General features: G+C 44.4%; 1 protein-coding gene across 2 annotated transcripts in view; it reads left to right on the forward strand.

Annotated features, from left to right (window-relative positions):
* WWP2 (WW domain containing E3 ubiquitin protein ligase 2) overlaps positions 1–19,039 on the forward strand; it is a 144,072-nt gene that overhangs the window by 68,956 nt on the left and 56,077 nt on the right. For both annotated transcript variants that reach the window (XM_025268966.2, XM_025268965.2), the window contains one exon: positions 14,267–14,394. In XM_025268966.2, the coding sequence (XP_025124751.1) occupies positions 14,267–14,394 (128 nt within the window). The remainder of the gene's footprint in view (positions 1–14,266; positions 14,395–19,039) is intronic.

A 19,039-nucleotide genomic window follows, 5' to 3' on the forward strand; every position in this document is an offset into this window, starting at 1 on the left:
TGTAAACAGCCCTGTGCAAATTTTTATGTGTACACGTTTTCAGTTCCTTTGGATTAATACAAAGGAGAGCAATTGCTAGGTTGCATGGTAAGAGCAAAAGAGTACTTTTAGTTTTGTAACAAATTGCCAAATTGTCTTCCAAAATGGCTATACCATTTTATATCCCCACCAGCAACGGATGAGAGTTCCTGTTGCTCCACATCCTCACCAGCATTTGGTGTTGTCAGTATTCTAGATTTTGGCCTTTGTAATAGGCATGTCGTGGTGTCTCGTTTGCATTTCCCTAATGACATACAATGTAGAGCACCTTTTCATATACTCATTTGCCATCTATATATCTTTTTTGGTGAGATGTCTGTTCAGGCCTTTTGCCCAGTTTTTAAATCAGGTTTTTCCTTTTCTTGTTGTTGAGTTTTAAGAGGTCTTTGTATATTTTGGATAAGAGTCTTTTATCAAGATATGGTTTTACAAATATTTTCTTCCAATCTGCGTCTTGTCTTCTTATCCTCTTGACCACTTCTTTTTGTAAATAAAATTTTATTTGAATACAGCACATACTCATTCATTTGGGCTTCCCAGGTGACACTAGTGGTAAAGAACCCGCCTGCTAATGCAGGAAACACAGGTTCAGTCCCTGGGTTGGAAAGATCCCCTGGAGAAGGAAATAGCAACCCACTCCAGTATTCCTGCCTGGGAAATCCCATGGACAGAGGAGCCTGGCGGGCTACAGTCTGTGGGGTTGCAAAAGAGCTGGACATGACTTAGCAACTAAAACAACAAAGTGCTTCCAGAACCTAGCTGCCTTATTGTCAGAGAGTCTACTAGCCCCTGGAATGAAGGTGTAGGAGAAGGGACACAGGAGAAGGCAGAAGAAGGTAGGAATGTCTTGACACAGTGGAGGCCAAGGCTAGGCTCAGGGACCTAGAGATTCCTAGATTGAGGTCCCAAGACCTCGGGATCAAGAGCATTGATGTGGGAACTGGAGAGAGAGGAGTGGAGGGCTAGCTGCAGGTGGTGGCTCCCCTGCAGCATGCAGACACTTAGTTGCAGCACGTGGGATCCAGCTCCTGGACCAGGGATCGAGTCTGGGGCCCTTGCATTGGGAGTGTGGAGTTTTAATGACTGGACCACCAGGGAAGTCTGAAGCTGTCACTTTAAAATGACTTCCCCCATAATGGTCGTGATTAGTGCTTAGTAGGCTCTGTGGAACAGTGGTACTGAGTGACTCGGCAGAGTCGTTCCTCTCAAAGTGTATCCATAGGAGGAGAACGCAAGCCAAACCTAGGAGATGCAGAGGACCACAAAGTGTATTCCTGACATTGAACAGTGGTACCAGTATAAGGTAACAGTATAAGGGTCTCCGTGATTCAGGGGGCAGGGGTGACATTTCTACTTTAACGAGACCTGTATCTGGATTCTAGGACTTCTCTGTCCTAGAAAATTGTAATTGAAAGGGCAAGAGTTGGGACTTCTCTGGTAGTCCTATGGCTAAGAGTCCACACTCCCAATGCAGTAGTCTGATCAGGGAACTAGAACCTGCATTCTGCAACTAAGACGTGGAGTACCCAGATAAATAAATAATTAAAAAAAAAAAAAAAGACAACGAAAGGGAAAATGTTTAGAGAGAAGTCAGTAAAGAGTATGGATCTCAGAGAAAAGACTTGAGTCACAGGAACTAGCACAGTTTGGGTATGTGATGATCAAAGATCGGAACAGAACTGACTGGAAATGCTTTGGACGGATGTGGATGGCGGGGAAAAGGACTGCTGAAGCCATGGTGTTTGTGGCTGTGGTTTGGTGTGATGAGGTTAGACGTTCCTTTAGGAGTCTGTTGGCCCTGCTTGGCTCCTTTCGAAAGCGCCAAGGTCTGTGGAAGTGGAGATTTAGGGTTTGGTTTAGCGACTGTCTTTATGATGGCATACTCAATAACCTAAATAGAATGACTCTTTTTATACACTGGAACAATTCTATATTTAGGTTTTTCACTTAGCATTAGGTAAAAATAGTCACAGAACTAAAGCACAGAACACATCACAGGATTTCTTGAAGTTGTTATGTACCCATACCTATTGAAAATATAGCAAAAATACTAGTCTCAATATTCTGAGTCTCCCATCCTTATTCCTATTTATGTATTAGTTCACTTCATTCTGGCACCCGCCCCCTACCATTCTGCTAAGATTACAGCCGCAAAGGCCCAGCTGACCTTGTCTGCAGGTTTGATCTTGTGGACTCGTTACATAGCAACAGGATGCAGCATGAAATAATGCAGTTGAGAGAGGTATGGTTAAGAAGGCGACCTGTAAACAAAGCCTTGAAGAAGGTGAGGGATTTCTCCATGAGGCTCTCTCGTCAGGGAAGACTTTGGGCAGAGGAGTGGCTCTTGCCAAGGAACCCAGCTGGGAGTGGGCCTTTGGAGTTGAAGGAGGCCAGTCTGGCTGGAGTGGAGGGAATGATGGGAAAATAGGAGGAGGTGACGGCAGTTAATAGGTGGGGCCAGGTTGTATCCAAGAATTTCTGCTTTGTGTATTTAAAGGTTTTATTCTTGGACCCACTATACAAGTTTGAAATATGTCTTATGGGTGAATTGAAATTTTTATCTTGTGATCCTCTCTTTTTCTAGCACCTTTAAAGTTTTATTTGTTCTGGGCAGTAAAAAGGAATAGCATTAAACAACATAGATGACTCTCAAAAGAATTATGCTAAATGCAAGAAGCCAGATATACAAAAGACTTCCTTGGTAGTCCAGTGGTTAGGAGTCCACGCTCTCACTACCTGGAAGGTGAAAGAGAAAGTGAAAGTCGCTCAGTCCTGTCTGACTCTTTGCGACCCCATGGACTGACTATACAGTCCACGGAATTCTCCAGCCCAGAATACTGGAGTGGATAGCCTTTCCCTTCTCCAGGGGATCTTCCTGACCCAGGAATTAACTGAGGTCTATGGCACCCCACTCCAGTACTCTTGCCTGGAAAATCCCATGGACGGAGGAGCCTGGTGGGCTGCAGTCCATGGGGTCGCTAGGAGTCGGACACGACTGAGCGACTTCACTTTGACTTTTCACTTTCATGCATTGGAGTAGGAAATGGGAACCCACTCCAGTGTTCTTGCCTGGAGAATCCCATGGACAGAGGAGCCTGGTGGGCTGCTGTCTGTGGGGTCGCACAGAGTCGGACATGACTGAAGTGACTTAGCAGCAGCAGCAGCCTGCATTGCAGGTGGATTCTTTACCAACTGAGCTATCAGGGAATCCTCACTGTCTGGGGCCAGGTTCAATTCCTGGTCGGGGAACTAAGATTCTGCAAGCCAGGTGGTGGGGTCAAAAGTAAATAAATAAGTAAAATAAAATGGTTAAGATGGTAAATTAAAAAAAGCCAGACACAAAAGGCTATATTCTATGTGATTCCATTTATATAACATTCTGGAAGAGGCAAAATGATTGGGACAGAAATCCTGTTAGCAATTATTGGGAATTGAGGGGAGGGATTGACTACCAAGGGCACCAAGAAATTTTGGCGGGCAGTGTAAGTGTTTTATATCTTGATCGTGGTGATGATAACATGATTGTATATGCTGGTAAAACTCATTTAACTATACCCTTGAAAGGGAGTGAATTTTACTATATGTAAATTATGCCTGAATTTTAAAAATCATTTAAAAAGTTTGTTTAGTTTGGTATTAATTAACATAACTTCCCCAGCTTCCTGTTGTTTTGTATTTTCTTGTCATATTTTCTGCATCCATTTAGTTTCCACATTTTTGGTGCTTATATATTAGATGGTGTTGCTCGAAACATCATTGAACTGGGTTTTTAACAAACAATACAAGGAGGGTGGCAAGTTGGAAGAACTAGATGAAGGGGGACTAAGGGATGCAGACTTCTGGTTATAGAATAAACAAGTCATGAGAATGTAATGTACAGTGTGGAGAATATGGGCAATAATTTTGTGATCACTTTGGTGGCAGATGATTCCTAGACTTTATATACATCAGTTCAGAATGTATAGAAATGTTGGAAGACTATGTTGTATACCTGAAAGAAATACAGTTTGTATGTCAGCAATACTTCAATTAAAAAAAAAAAGATTGAAAAACAAACCCAAACCAATATAATACCTTGTATCTTTAAACTGTTATGGTTGGTCCATTTGTTTCTTGTGATTCGTGATATCTTTTCATCCTCTTGCCTTTTAAGTGCTGTCTGTTCTGCTTTCTTTGTCTCTTTTTGCTAAGCCAACCAGCCACTTTAAGCCTGTGTTTGGCCTGCCTTTTCTTTGTCTTTATGAGTTGAAGGTATCTTGGGCTCACGAATTATTTGATAATGGAGTGCGAAATTCTGCACCTAACAGCGTAGAGAGAATAAGAATTTCTTCCCCGGCTCCCTGTCTGAAGATTTTCTGTTTGGACTGGGACTTCTCTTGGACTTTCATGGCACGTCTATGTGTCGGGTCTATTTTGTGTGCTCGTAAATGGCCTTTGAAGTTACAACTTTGAAAAAAGAAATTGACAACAATTTTTAACGTGAGATTCGTGAAAGTCTAGAGTAGGAGATAGTGTGAATCACTGCTGTTTGATGAAGGAGAAGGGGAGATGAGGATATGGTTGGTTTTGTTCTTTCTGTTTAAAATTTTTCCCTTAAAAAATGGTAAGCAAAACCTTTATTTGAAATCACACCCTACAGTTTTGCTTTACATGTAGAGAAGAATGATGAAATGGGGACTCCTGAGGAGTTGTTTTTTTTTCTCTCCCATCTATGGCACTCTTGTTTTGAAGGTTGGGGAGGGGTACAGGGGGAATTCTCAGCCAAACTTATCTGGGCCTTATGCATCTTTGTGTCCCCACCAGCCCCCGAATAGTGCTCTGCTGCACGTAGCAGCAGCTCAGTGAATCCTTGTTGAGTTGAAAGAGTCTTGTGTTCCTGCTTCTCACTTGCCAGGACTTCAGGGTGGGTCTTGCTACCAGTTTACATTCCTTGGCACCTCGACTCCCTGAGAAGTGATGGTTTCAGGGGCACAGGGTACAGGGGAGACTTTTTATCAGGACAGCCTTGTATTTCTAAAGCTTAGTGAGACCGCCAAGAGCGTGGTGGTTCCCCCTGGGTTTTTTTTTTGGCTGCAGTGTGCAGGATCCTAATTCTCTGACCAGTACTCCAACCCACGCACCCTGCAGTAGAAGCATGGAGTCCTAACCACCGGACCACCAGGGAAGTCTCTGCTCCTCCTGTTTTATTTATTCTTCATGATTGATACTTCCACTTTGAACCTTTTTCTTGGATTGTTCTTTTCAAGTCCTTACAACTTCGATGGTTAGCATTGGAATCCAAGATAAGCTGACACATAAATATGTCTTATTTGGAAAAAGCATGTGTAGTAACGTCCATGTTCCTGAACTCTACCAGGAGAGAGTGTTACTTACTCACCCTCTGAGAACAGTGATGTCCCACGTATAGGTAACTATTCACATCCCCAACTGATGGTTGGAATGTCAGGAGTGTGTGTCTCATGAAGGATATTTGGATCACAGAAATGGCACGCCTGTGAGATGAGCACTGATTCCACAGGGCATTGCCATGTCTCTATAAAGCCCTCCAACTTGAGTGAGGCCATGTGCTCAGCAGGAACTCAGGCTGTGATATGTCATCACATTCCCTGGTTTTATGCATTGAGGTGGGGTGTTTTTGGGAGGAGGGGCATTTTAGAAAATATTCCTGCCACACAAGGTATCTCTCTTAATTCCCATGTTCAATCACTTGCCTAGTCTTTACCTGTTGGAGAGTGCTTGAAAATTATAGCTAGAACAACAACAACAAAACCATGATAAATAAAATTTGGTCGGATGTGGGGATTGTCTTGCAATTTTAGTGTATGTGGCACAAAAAAAGTGTAATGAAATGATTTTTATTTGTAGACCTTGATTTGTAGACTAGAGAATGTTCTTACATGACGTTGAGGGCTAACCTTTTTGGAAGACACTAGCTCTGACACTTCTCAATACCTACTACCTTGTGGATTCCATCTCTTGGCATAGATTCCATTCTTTAAAGAGGTGGTTGGAGACAGGGAGGTGAGGAGTGACTGGATTGCTAGGAACATGGGAAATATTAGAGGTTACAGGCCCAAGAGTGCTTTTGTACTTGAGAGCTTGCGTCTTTTATTCATTCAGCAAATGTTTCTTTGTGCCTACTGTGGGGCCAAGCATATGCTAGGTTCTGGTTATACAAAGTTACACCTAAACAGACATGGCTTCCGCCTTCATGGGCCTTGTTGAAGTTAGACATTAAACAGATAAACAAACATAAATTACAAATAGAAAGGCTGGGTCCCTTCAGCTGTTCAGCTGAAACTCTCACAACATTGTTAGTCGGTTATACCCCAGTACAAAATAAAAAGTTAAAAAAAAAAAAGGCCATTAAGGAAAAGGATAGAATGCTGTGCCAGAGAAGTCAGGGAGTTTAGTGCAGCCTGGGAGGTGAGGGACATTTAGACCAGGATTTGAATGAGGAGCCAGCTGGGCGAAGAGTCCAGAGAAGAGGATGCCAGCGAGTCGATCAGCAAAAGCTCCAACTTTTCCTTGGGACGAGTTTAGAGGGAGGTTTGGAGGAACGTCTGATGAGCATATTCTTTTAGGAGCGTGCCTCCTTCCTGCTCAATCCCTGCCTTTGTGATTTGTTGCGTCAGAACACTTAGAAATAACGCCCTGGGCGCTGTCATTCTGGTACTGTGTGGTCCTTTCAGGTCTGTGGCTGTAGCTCAGGGATGCTCTGGGATGGGCCAGGTTCAAGCAAGAGGTGATGCCAGGGGGAAGAAGGTGGAAGAGCCTTTTCTGGCCCACCTAAAGCAGAAGTTAGAGCCCCGTGTTCAGGGTCGGCCCCCTGCAGCTTCCTGCTGTGTATCAGTGGAGGTTGACAGTCTCCTGAGCTGCTGGAGCGTCCTGTGCCCTTGTACCATCTCAGGACATGGGACAAATAAGTGAGGGGCTTCTGTGTTCAGGGAACCCCAGGTCATTCCCTGCTGCTCCGAGTGGGGGTGGGATGGAATGAGACACTGACCGCTTCCGCTAAAGCCCAGCATACAACCTGGGATGAGAGGAGTCAAAATGTAGTATATAGTCTCTCTTAAAGTGAATTTTTCAGTCTCAGAAAGCTGCCACCGTTGAGAATATTTCTCTGTTCTCCAGATTGGGCAGAAGTAAATCACTTGTCTTTCTGTCATGTAGAATGGGCTTGGCAGTTGTTTTATTTTTACCTTTCCTGTCATTTCTGAGGCTGGCAGCCAGGGGTAGGGTGTGGAATGGAGCCGTAAATTACCCTCAGAATGATTCCAGTGGTCCCATTTTTAACTCTTAATTGTGCCTTTCCCTTTTCACCGCCCCCTTTTACCCCCCTCCCATTCCCCCCCTCCTTGTCCACATTTGAATGAACAGGAAGAATTGAGGAGGCTGCATGTAGGTGGGAGCAGGTTTGCTTAGTGACGCCTCTCTGAATGAGGGAAACCATTTCTTTTCCCATCACTGCTTCCCATTTTTCCCTCCATGATTCTATTTTAAGTGACTGTTTTTTTTTTTTTTTTTTTTTTCTGATTCTTTTACTGGAAACCGGCCCAGCCTCACTCATTTTGTTTCCATGCTGCTATTAAAAGACAATGCCCAGTTAAGAGGACTTGGAAGAGGGGCAGGATGGCCACCCTCTTGCTTCTAGTCATCTAGGCAAAAATCAATTCCCTGGATTGGGATGTGAGAACAGTTTTAAGTTATTTAGGCAATTTTAACTTCTGTGTCTGTTTTTTTTTCCTTTAATAAATTTAAAGGGAGGAAAAACCCTACTATCAGTGGTTCTGCCCAGAAACTTCTCTTTTGCCCAGCTAATGGGCTTGAATTCTGAGGTCAAAGAACTTCCCTTTAGTATTCTGGGCCTCTTTTACCAAGATAGAAAAATATGCTTGGCACCCAGTATCCGGTCAGCCATGAATTCTTGACATTTGCAAGAGATGTGTCCTCGGGCATTGAAGAATCCCCATATTAATACAGAGTGTTTGTAGAGTTCTGAGTATTGCCTTACGGAGAAGGCAATGGCACCCCACTCCAGTACTCTTGCCTGGAAAATCCCATGGACGGAGGAGCCTGCTGGGCTGCAGTCTGTGGGGTTGTTAAGAATCGGCCACGACTGAGTGACTTCACTTTCACTTTTCACTTTCATGCATTGGAGAAGGAAATGACAACCCATTCCAGTGTTCTGGCCTGGAGAATCCCAGGGGTGGGGGAGCCTGGTGGGATGCCATCTATGGGGTCGCACAGAGTCGGACATGGCTGAAGCAACTTAGCAGCAGCAGCAGAGTATTGCCTGAATCATATTCCCTTCAATGTTCTTGTTTTCTGGGTGTTTTTTGGGGGGACAGATCCCCTAGAGAAGGAAATGACATGACAACTCATTCCAGTATTCTTGCACGGAAAATCTCATGGACAGAGGAGCCTGGTGGGAACACAAAGAGTCGAACATGACTGAGTGACTAACACACACATATCCTTATACCATACCTAAGTTTTCTTTTAAAACTTTTTGATTACTTTAAAATTTTTTCTCATGTGATTAGTTGTTTTTGCAGTGACTGAAACACACAGATTGCTTTTTAAAATGAAGATAGGTCTGTGAAGGTATAATCTGCATACAGTAACATAAACCCTATGCAATGTACAGTTCTGTGGGTTTTGATGGAAGTATAGAGTCTGGTGTGTCCTCAGTCACTCAGCTGTGCCTGAGACTCTTCCTTACCCCGTGGATGGTAGCCCTCTAGGCTCCTCTCTCCATGGGATTTTCAGGCAAGAATACTGGTGTGGGTTGCCATTTCCTTCTCCAGGAGATCTTCCTCACCCAGGGATCGAAACCATGTCTCCTGCATCTCCTGCATTGGCAGGTGGATTCTTTATCACTGTGCCATCTGGAAGCCCATAGAGTCTGGTAACCACCACCAAAAATCAAGATACAGAATGTGTCATTTCCCCCCAAAGTTCCCTCTTGCCCCTTTGCAGTCAGCCCCTACTTCTTTCTCCAGCTACTGGCAGATACTAATTGTTTCCTGTCCTTGCAGTTTTACCTTTTCTTAAATGTCATAAAAACAGAATGATACACTCTGTAGCCTCTTGTGTCCGTCTCCTGCTTCGCATAATTCATTTGTGATTCATCTATGGTGTTTCATCATCAGCAGTTCATTCCTTTTGTTTGCTGAGTAGTGTTTCACTGTGTGGATGTACCACATTCGGTATGTTCATTCACGGATTTGGGTTGTTTATGGTTTTGAAAATTATGAATAGTCACCCAAAATAGTTTGCCTACAAGTTTTGTATAAACATGTTTTCTTTTCTCTTGTATAAATACCTAGGCGTAGGATTGCTGGTTGGTACACTAAGTGCATGTTTAACTTTATAAGAAACCGCCAAACATTTTTGCAAAATGATAGAACCACATTGCATTCCCTTCAGCGGTGTTTGAGAGACCTGGGTGCTTTGTGTTCTTACTAACACTGTTTACTGTCAGGTTTTTTTTGTTTTGTTTTTGTTTGTGTGTGTCAGGCTTTTTTGTTTTGTTTTTACTTTGTCTATTCGTATAGTTGTGTGATGGTATCTCACTGTGGTTTTAATTTGCATTTTCCCAATGACTTGATGTTGAGCGTTTCTCTTGTGTTTATTTGCTGTTTGTAGATCTTCTCTTTTAAAACTTTTCAGTTAGTTTTATTGGTTTATTCTTTTTATTACTGAGTTTTGAAAGTTTTTTCTTATATATTCTTGATAGAAATCCTTTATCAGATACATGTTTTACAAATAGTTTTTCCCAGTTTAGGGATTGGCTTTTCATTTTCCTGATAGTGTTTTTGGAAGGGCAGAAGTTTTGAATTTTAATGACGTGCCTTTTAAATCCATTTCCTCGTAAGGGATATGATAGACTTACCAATCCCAAGTTCTGAGCCACCACCAAATTTTAAATTTCATTTTTTAATTTAGCAGAAACTTTTGTTTTTCTGTTTTGTGAGCTATTACTTCTTTTGACTCTTCATTTTGTTTTAACTTACATTACTGATAGTAAGGCTGCCTGTTTGTTCTTTTTTTTTTTAACAAAGTTTTGTTTATACTCCATATAAACGATTGCATATGTGATGATGATTAACAAAGCTGCACTGGGTGATAAGTGCTAAGTTACCCGCCAGGCTCACTCACTAGCCAGTGACTCGCACACACCAGCTTCATAGGGAGTGATGCAAATTTGTGTCTGAGCAGAATTATCAGTCACTGCATTTCCCCTAACATGTAGATCCTTGAGGTCAGGATTTCTTTTTATTTTGTTGCTAGCTCTAGAACATGGCCTAATAGATCAGAAAATAATGATTGAATTCAAGTTACTGGCTTTCATGAAGGACAGTGCCGAATGTCTCACAGCATTTGAGGCTGTGGCTCTCAGGGTTAGCTGAGGACCAAGGCCAACACTGAATGTCAAAGCTTGAATGGCAAGGGACAGCCAAGAGCCCTCTCCTGGGGGCCTCACTTGCATCAGATCATTTTCTGGAACATGGGGAGATAATCCCAGGACCCGGACCTTGACTGGTATTCCTTAGGGAGGCCTTAGTTTCTGACTTGAGAGAGGAATAAGTTCACACCAGCATTCTGAGAAAGCACATACTCTAGTGAGGCTGAATCTCGGTAACTAGAGGACTCAAAACCATTTGTGGAGTTTTGCTGTTCTGCCACCTTGTGACTGCCCCAGGGTCTGCATAGCTGTTCCCTCCTGCCCCCAAAATGGCGGAGGGATCAGGCCAAGGTTGAAGTCACTGGCAGAGCCGAAGCCAGGCTGCCTGTGGTGGAGCCCAGCTCATCTCCACCCATCACCCCATTTGCGTCCTGGTACTATTTTGGCTTATGGTGTGTGGTTTCAGCATTTGGGCCAGCTTTTTAATCACGACACAGTCCCATCTTTTAAGGGTTGAGTGAGTCCTCCCATGAGTTTGAGTGGGCTCCGGGAGTTGGTGATGGACAGGGAAGTCTGGCGTGCTGACTTGTGGTCCATGTGGTCACAGGGTCAGACCCGACTGAGCAACTGAACTGAACTGAGTCCTCCCAAAGAAGCAACTGCTGAAGAGAAAGATTTTCCTCAAATGTTGAGGCCTTCTCTTCTTTCTAAGAGTCTTATTTTAAAGATAATTCAAGAGGGGAAAAGTGGAAGCTCCAGATTTAAGGCAAGGGAAGAATCTGGGGGAAGTGTGTATGTATGTGTAAGGGTGTGTGTGTGTGTGTGTCTGTATGTATGCATGCATGTATGTATGGTGGTCAGGTAGTGGGATGGCCTTGTGTGTCTGTGTCTGTGTATATGCATGTTTGTGTGTGTATGGTGGGCAGGTAGTGGGGTGGCTGTGTGTGTGTGTGTGTGTGTGTGTGTGTGTGTGTGGTGGGCGGGTAGTGGGGTGGCCGTGTGTGTGTGTGTGTTTGTGTGTGTATGGTGGACGGGTAGAGGGGTGGCCATGTGTGTGTGTGTGTGGGTGTGTGGGTGTGTGTGTGGTGGGCAGGTAGTGGGGAGGCCGTGTGTGTGTGTGTGTGTGTGTGTGTGTGTGTGTGTGTGTGTGTGTGGTGGTGGACGGGTAGCGGGGTGGCCATGGGCCATGGGCAGGGAGGCAGCAATCCACGCAAAGCGGTCCCAGCTGCCCCTGGTTCTGGGCTGATCCCGGCGCTGCTGCAGCCTGTCATTCCGGGTGTGCTGCTCTCATTAGTGGTTGAATATTTCTGAAAGTGTTCTCTCTCAACTCTGACCACATGCCCTTTCGGGGAAGGGAGGGAGGGGCCAGGAGAGTAACAGGACCCACCCTGTTGTCATGCCCAGCTGCCCTCCAGAGGGTCAAGGAGCCCAGGGGGCTGGAAGGAGTCACAGGCCTGTCAGAGCCCGTGCGTGGGACACAACTGGTGCCTCGTTTTCTGCGCTGCCCTACACGGCCTGCCCCGCCTGGAGGGTCCAGCCCTCTGCTGTGGGCTCTGAGCACCCAATCACAGAGGCTTTTTTCTTTTGTCCTTTTAAGGGGATTCTTGGCTGAAATAGACCTTCTATTAACCAATTTGATCTCTCTCAAGCTCTCAGCCCTCAACACATACACACACGTTCACCAGCAGCTAATGACCATCTTCCCCTCTGGAACTAGCCTGCACTCCTGCTTTCGATGAGGACTTGTGGTAAAGTGCTCAGTGCTAATATTCCTTCCCATGGAGTGGGGACTCTGAAATATTTTTCTTGACTGAGGTGTGGTTGACAGCTTTGATTTATGAAATTAGCTCAGGGAAAAATAAGATGGAAAAACAGTCCAAATTAAATCTTTATTTCCATAGCTCAGTTGTGCTCTCCTGTCCATTTTTAACTGCCACGCAGCCTTAGGTACCAAGGACTCCAGGGTTTGCTAGGTTGCTTTTTTCTTCTTCTTCTTTTTTTTTTTTTTTGTAGTTTTGGCCCAAGAAAAACTTTTTCTTTTTAAATAATTGTGTTTCTTCCTCCTGCAAAAGTAGGCAAGTTTAATGAAGAAAATCAGAAAAACCTAGGAAAGCACAAAAGGAAACATCCATATTCCCAGCGTCCAAAGACAGTCATTGTAAACACTTGGGTGTGTACTCATCATGTTGGAGAAGGTAGTCATGGGGCCACGTCTTTCCCCTGGGGAGTTTGTTGTGCTGCAAGTTTTTCCCAGCATGCTGGACCAGAATGTCTCACCAGCAGAGGTGTTCTGGTGGGTGTGGAACCTTCCCATGGGGGAGCTTTCTGTTCAAGGTCTTCATCTCACCATTGGCCGAGTAACCCATGAATAGCCCGAAAGGGATTCAACTTAAGTCCAGGCTTCCCCCACCCCTGCCCCAGCCTCCAACCCGAGAGCATGGACTCTTGAACTTAGAGTACCTAGATTCAAATCTCTGCTCCATTGCTCACTTTCTTGGTGTCTGTTTTCTCACTTGTAAAATGGACATAATAATAGTTGGCGACCTCTGGGGTTGCCATGTTAAATGAGATAATATGTGCAAAATGCACAGCATACCACTAGTACCTGGAACCTGATATTCTAGCCCAGTGCATATTAAATACTTCCTTCGTCCTTCAGTTCAGTTCAATCGTTCAGTTGTTTCTGACTGTTTGCAACCCCATGAACTGCAGCATGCCAGGCTTTCCTGTCCATCACCAACTCCTAGAGCCTGCTCAAACTCACGTCCATCGAGTTGGTGATGCCATCCAACCATCTCATCCTCTGTCGTCCCCTTCTTCTCCTGCCTTCAATCTTTCCCAGCATCAGGGCCTTTTCCAATGAGTCAGTTCTTCCCATCAGGTGGCCAATGTATTGGAGCTTCAGCTTCAGCATCGTCCTTGCTTCCACACTTTTGTAGGTGGTATTCTCATTGCCCCTCGTCCTGTGGTTATAAATTGTTCCCTGGATCTCTCTCTTCTGGACAGGGGTGGTCTTTTCTTCCCTGGGTAGTATAGAAATCCTCTCACTGTTGAAAAGTTGTATGTAATGGAGTAGTAGGATAATCTCCTTTGACAAAACGGAAGCCAAAGGGCAGGGAAGCTCAGTCATTTTCATTGAATGAAGAAGTCAAGCTATGACAAGACTGTGGAGACACATACTGCCTGTTGCCTTGCGTTCTCTAAAGATGTCAGACGGTCTCTGTTGCTGATTCCGCCACTTTTCTTGAACAGATCCCTCTCTGCATTGTTCCTCATTTACTTCCATAGACTGTTGAGTCACCTTTTCTGGGTAAAACATGGCAACACGCACATTGCTTGAAGTTGTCTAATGCCCTTAACATTTATTCCCAAGGCAGACATGTTTCTAGCTATAGAGCAAATGGATTTGGATAAGTTTGGGGCTGCTTTTTTGGCTAATGGGAAAAATATGTTGTCTGTAGCCCATCCAGTGATTTTCTTGTTTATTTCCTACGGTCAAGCCCAATAAAAATAATGTGATGGTCACAGGATATTTTGCCAGTTATTTCAGATGTAGGGGCAATTCACTCTGGATTTGTTTACTTCAAGTGGAAAAATTTACCTAAAGTTACCTTCTGTACTTTTTACCAAGAAGGAAGCTTAACCTGGGTTTCTCCGTTTGGGGCCAGCTTCTGTTGAGTCAAAGACCAGCAGGACTATTACAGGGCTTATTTCCCATAAATAGTGAGAGAGGGAATACGGTGACTTAGGTGGGGGCACAGCTCTTTTTTCTTCATGGTAACTTATGTCTGTCTGTTTTATATTTTGAACCTGCAGGACGCACAGACATTCAAGTGGTTCAGCCAGACCAGCCACAGTAGCCGGAGAGCAGAGCCCCGGTACTAGCAGCCGGCACCACCAGCCCGTCAAGAACCCGAGCCACAGTGGCTTGGCCAATGGCACAGGTGAGTGACAGCGCAGAGCACCAGCCCGGACTCACCCAGTGCTCACATGGAGCCGGGGCTCTGTCTGCCGTGTCAGAATGCTGGGTGGGTGAGAGAAGACTCCCAAACTGAGCTGGAATTTGAATTCATCATTCTTTCCATGACCCATCTTCTTTTCTCTCTGGCATAGTCTGTACAGCCAAGGTCATTCTCCATATGACTGCACGCTTCTCAAACCTTCCTTGGCACAGAAATAAAAAGCATTAATTTTTAAATTCATTTCTTATCAACCTTGGATTTCTTGAGAGGGGATATCTTTTTTAAGTGATACTTTTTTTTTTCATTTCCCTAATTTATGGAAATGATCAGACTAAGGAGAAAGAAGGCTAAGTATTATTGTTAAGAGCTGGCTTAGAGAAGATGGTGGTGCTGTTGAGTGGGTTGGGATGCTGAACCGGGGCAAAGCCCTGGTGCCACCAGGGGGCCTCCTGTAGCTGTTCCATTGGGACTATTTGTCCCATTTGAGAGAGGAGAGCCCTTCCACATCCACACCGAACTTCTCTGCACTTGATCCTGCTTCCCCGTAAGTGGGAAGAGAAGGACCTGTTTCAAAACAAATCCATTTTTGTCCCGCTTTCCTTCCGTCTCATCGGGACAGTGCTGAATTTAAAAGGGAAAAACCAACCCCCAAAGGCTTATTCTTCTAAACATCTTGAGGATTGTCAAATCTTTTGAGATTTCTGGTCAATTGGTGATTTGTCTTAATTTGGGGCAGTTGGGAAGGGTCATGGCCACTTGCTTTGATAAACTGTAGGTGGGGGAATGCAGGTGTTTAAACCAGAAAGTGACACAAATAAATGTAGATGCTTGTAGTAGCAGAAGTGTGGCAAGGACAGGAAATTTGGAGCGGCATAGCTTCTTCTTTTTAATTATTACAAATTTGTTTTATTCTTTTTATTATGTTTACAGCACAATATTTAATTTCTAATCTTTATTTAGCAAGATCACTATTTAATATTTCTTTTATTTACTGGAAGTATTAAATTAAAAATTAAGTGTCATTGGATTGAACATAGCAGCGTAGCTTCTCCATGCAAGCATTAGCCTGGTATTGTTACTGTCCTTTCTGTAACAAACTTATTGAGCAGGAGGCATCGTTTGGGACTACCTTCTAATGACTTTCAGTTCTCTGGCAGCACCATCTGAGGGCTCCAGAGCCACTGTGATAGCTTAGGGTGTCGGCCATGATGTTGTCTGTGGCGGACTGCAGGACAGAGTGGCCTGGGTCCTGCGAGATTCACTGTCTGTGTGGTGGCCTGACTTTCTCTCTGGAGTTTGGGACTTGCCTGCAGAAACTGAGTTGGCCAGCTGGCCCTGAGCCTTGAGGACGAGGAAGCACTGGAGGTGAGGAGGATGAGTGGCTGGGCTGCCGTCTCGGCCTACCTGGCGCTCCTGTGCCAGCCACTGTGTCCAGGCGCTGGCATTGCCAGTCACAGAAGCCAAGGGTGGCCTGGCTTCCCATCTGTGTGGTGGAGACAGCAAGGTGGTGGCCATGGGTCATGCTGGAGAAAACTGTGTGAGCACCGTGGGCGCCAGTAAACGTGCTTCTCAGAAAAACAAGTCACTAGAAGAGGGCAGGTGTTCACAGATGGGCAAGAGGAACTGGCTTTCAGAATCGGTTGTGCCTCAATGCCACGGCCATGATACCAGCCTCTGTGTCCTTCCAGGGGCCTCCATTCTTGTGATGCTGGTCTCCCTCAGCCATCTCTGCTTGTCTTATAAGGACAATTCCCTCCTATGGGTAGGAGTAGGTCCCTACCATGGGCACCCTACAGGGTGTGGGCTCGATCCCTGCTAGGGGAGCTAAGATCTCCTATGCTTTGTGGCCAGAAAAGCAAGCCATTAAATAGAAGCAATAATGTAGCAAATTCCATAAAGACTTAAAAAAAAAATCCACATTAAAAAAAAAAAGCCCAGCTATGGGTAAATTCCGTTTCTATGGTTACGGTCTTGGAGTCAGTCTCCTTGGACATTTAAACAGGTCTGTGTTTCCCCTTGGCTTATTTTTAGGTACCTTCGCGTATTGTCCTTATCTCCAGGAACATTATGTATTTCAGCAGACGGGGCAGGTGCCAGCCACGTCTTCTGAAAGCCAAGTATCTGTAACCCCAAACTGCCTTAGAGATGTTTTATGGTGCTGTGTCTGAATGTCCAAACCGCTCCCAAATCAGTCTGTGAAGGACAGTCGTTGCACGTTAGGGATTTCTGCCTGTTCAAATACCTTTCAAATGCCTTGGCCCCTGTCTCGTCTCTCTCTTTTCTGCTCTGAAGATGGTTCACCATGCCTCACAGCCAGCCTGGACCTGGTAGGCTTTTTAATGTCTATCCAAAGGGTACAGAAAGATCTCAGTTTTCCTTTAGGGAGCAGACAGGAGCCCCCTCTTTTTGGCAGTGCAAAACGAGAAGGGGGTTGTGGCTCTGACTGAGGACACCTCCATCACTCAATATGTCTCTGTTCGAACTGTGAGGACCAGTTCCAAAATGGTGGTGGTAGTGAGCCGTGCCTCCAGGGAAGGTTTCCAGAGACCCACAAGATTTATTCAGCAAGCCTGTTTTTGGCTGTGCTCTGCAGCTGTGCATGAAAAAGACATCTGGGGCAAAAAGGGAGCTGAGTTCCAGGTGGTTTTTTCACGTTGTCACAACTGTAAAGTATCCATTTTTTATAAAAAGAAGGTGAATGGCAGCCTGTCTGTATAAATATAATATTTCTAAGGTTTTAGAAGTGGTGGAATCGGGTCTAGGATAATGGCATAGCACTTTATTGAGACTTGTGTGCAGTGATTTACTTTCTAATTTTTTTTATTGAAAACTTTATCCCCCTCAAAAAATTACATCTCTCACTCAATTCTCCCTTAAATGTGATTTCCGTGCATATAAGGTCAGGAGTCACACAGGCTGTGGTCAGATTCTACATCCCCATGTGCAGCATGTGTATAACGCCCAGGGACTTGATGGCCCTTATTTTCTAATTAATAAAATCAGGACAAGAGTTTATATCTCCTAGGCTTGTTATAAGGAATAAATTATGTAAGACATATAGCATGTCTAGCACAGTGCCAGGTACATAGTAAGCTCTTGATGTTAGCCTGGCAAATCATTTCATATGGTTATAATTATGTAGCATGGATAGACGTTCTTTTCTGCATTTCATTATTTTTTTTAAAGATGTTTTTGTTGTGGACCATTTTTAAAGTCTTTATTGAATTTGTTACACTATTACTTCTGTTTCATGTTTTGTTTTTTTGGCCGAGAGGCATGTGGAATCCTAGCACCCTGACCAGGGATTGAACCCGTATCCCTTCACTCTCACCCCTTCACTCTCACCTTCGCATGGGAAGGCAAATGAGGACCAGGGAGGTCCTCATTTCATTATTTTTGATACACGTGTCCATGTTTCAGGGTCTTTCTGTTTACCTTTTTTTAGTGGTTTCATACTGTTTATCAGTTAATATGCCATAGCTCATATAACCATTTCTCAGTCCTTGTGCATTTCTCTTCAGTTCAGTTCAGTCGCTCAGTTGTGTCCGACTCTTTGCGACCCCATGAATCGCAGCACGCCAGGCCTGCCTGTCCATCACCAACTCCCAGAATTCACCCAAACCCACGTCCATTGAGTTGGTGTTGCCATCCAGCCATCTCATCCTCTGTTGTCCCCTTCTCCTCCTGCCCCCAATCCCTCCCAGCATCAGAGTCCTTTCTAGTGAGTCAACTCTTCACATGAGGTGGCCAAAGTACTGGAGTTTCAGCTTCAGCATCAGTCCTTCCAAAGAACACCCAGGACTGGTCTCCTTTAGGATGGACTGGTTGGATCTCCTTGCAGTCCAAGGGACTCTCAAGAGTCTTCTCCAACACCACGGTTCAAGAGCATCAATTCTTCGGTGTTCAGCTTTCTTCACAGTCCAACTCTCACATCCATACATGACCACTGGAAAAACCATAGCCTTGACTAGACGGACCTTTGTTGGCAAAGTAATGTCTCTGCTTTTTAATATGCTATCTGGGTTGGTCATAACTTTCCTTCCAAGGAGTAAGTGTCTTTTAATTTCATGGCTGCAGTCACCATCTGCAGTGATTTTGGAGCTCAAAAAAATAAAGTCTGACACTGATTCCACTGTTTCCCCATCTATTTCCTATGAAGTGATGGAACCAGATGCCATGATCTTCGTTTTCTGAATGTTGAGCTTTAAGCCAACTTTTTCACTCTCCTCTTTCACTTTCATCAAGAGGCTTTTTAGTTCCTCTTCACTTTCTGCCATAAGGGTGGTGTCATCTGCATATTTGAGGTTATTGATATTTCTCCGGGCAATCTTGATTCCAGCTTGTGCTTCTTCCAGCCCAGCGTTTCTCATGATGTACTCTACATAGAAGTTAAATAAGCAGGGTGACAATATACAGCCTTGATGTACTCCTTTTCCTATTTGGAACCAGTCTATTGTTCCATGTCCATTTCTAACTGTTGCTTCCTGACCTGCATATAGGTTTCTCAAGAGGCAGGTCAGGTGGTCTGGTATTCCCATCTCTTTCAGAATTTCCCAGTTTATTGTGATCCACACAGTCAAAGGCTTTGGCATAGTCAATAAAGCAGATAATCCTGATGTAAACATCT

This window comes from Bubalus bubalis, chromosome 18, assembly GCF_019923935.1.
Source record: "Bubalus bubalis isolate 160015118507 breed Murrah chromosome 18, NDDB_SH_1, whole genome shotgun sequence".
Lineage (NCBI taxonomy): Eukaryota > Metazoa > Chordata > Mammalia > Artiodactyla > Bovidae > Bubalus > Bubalus bubalis.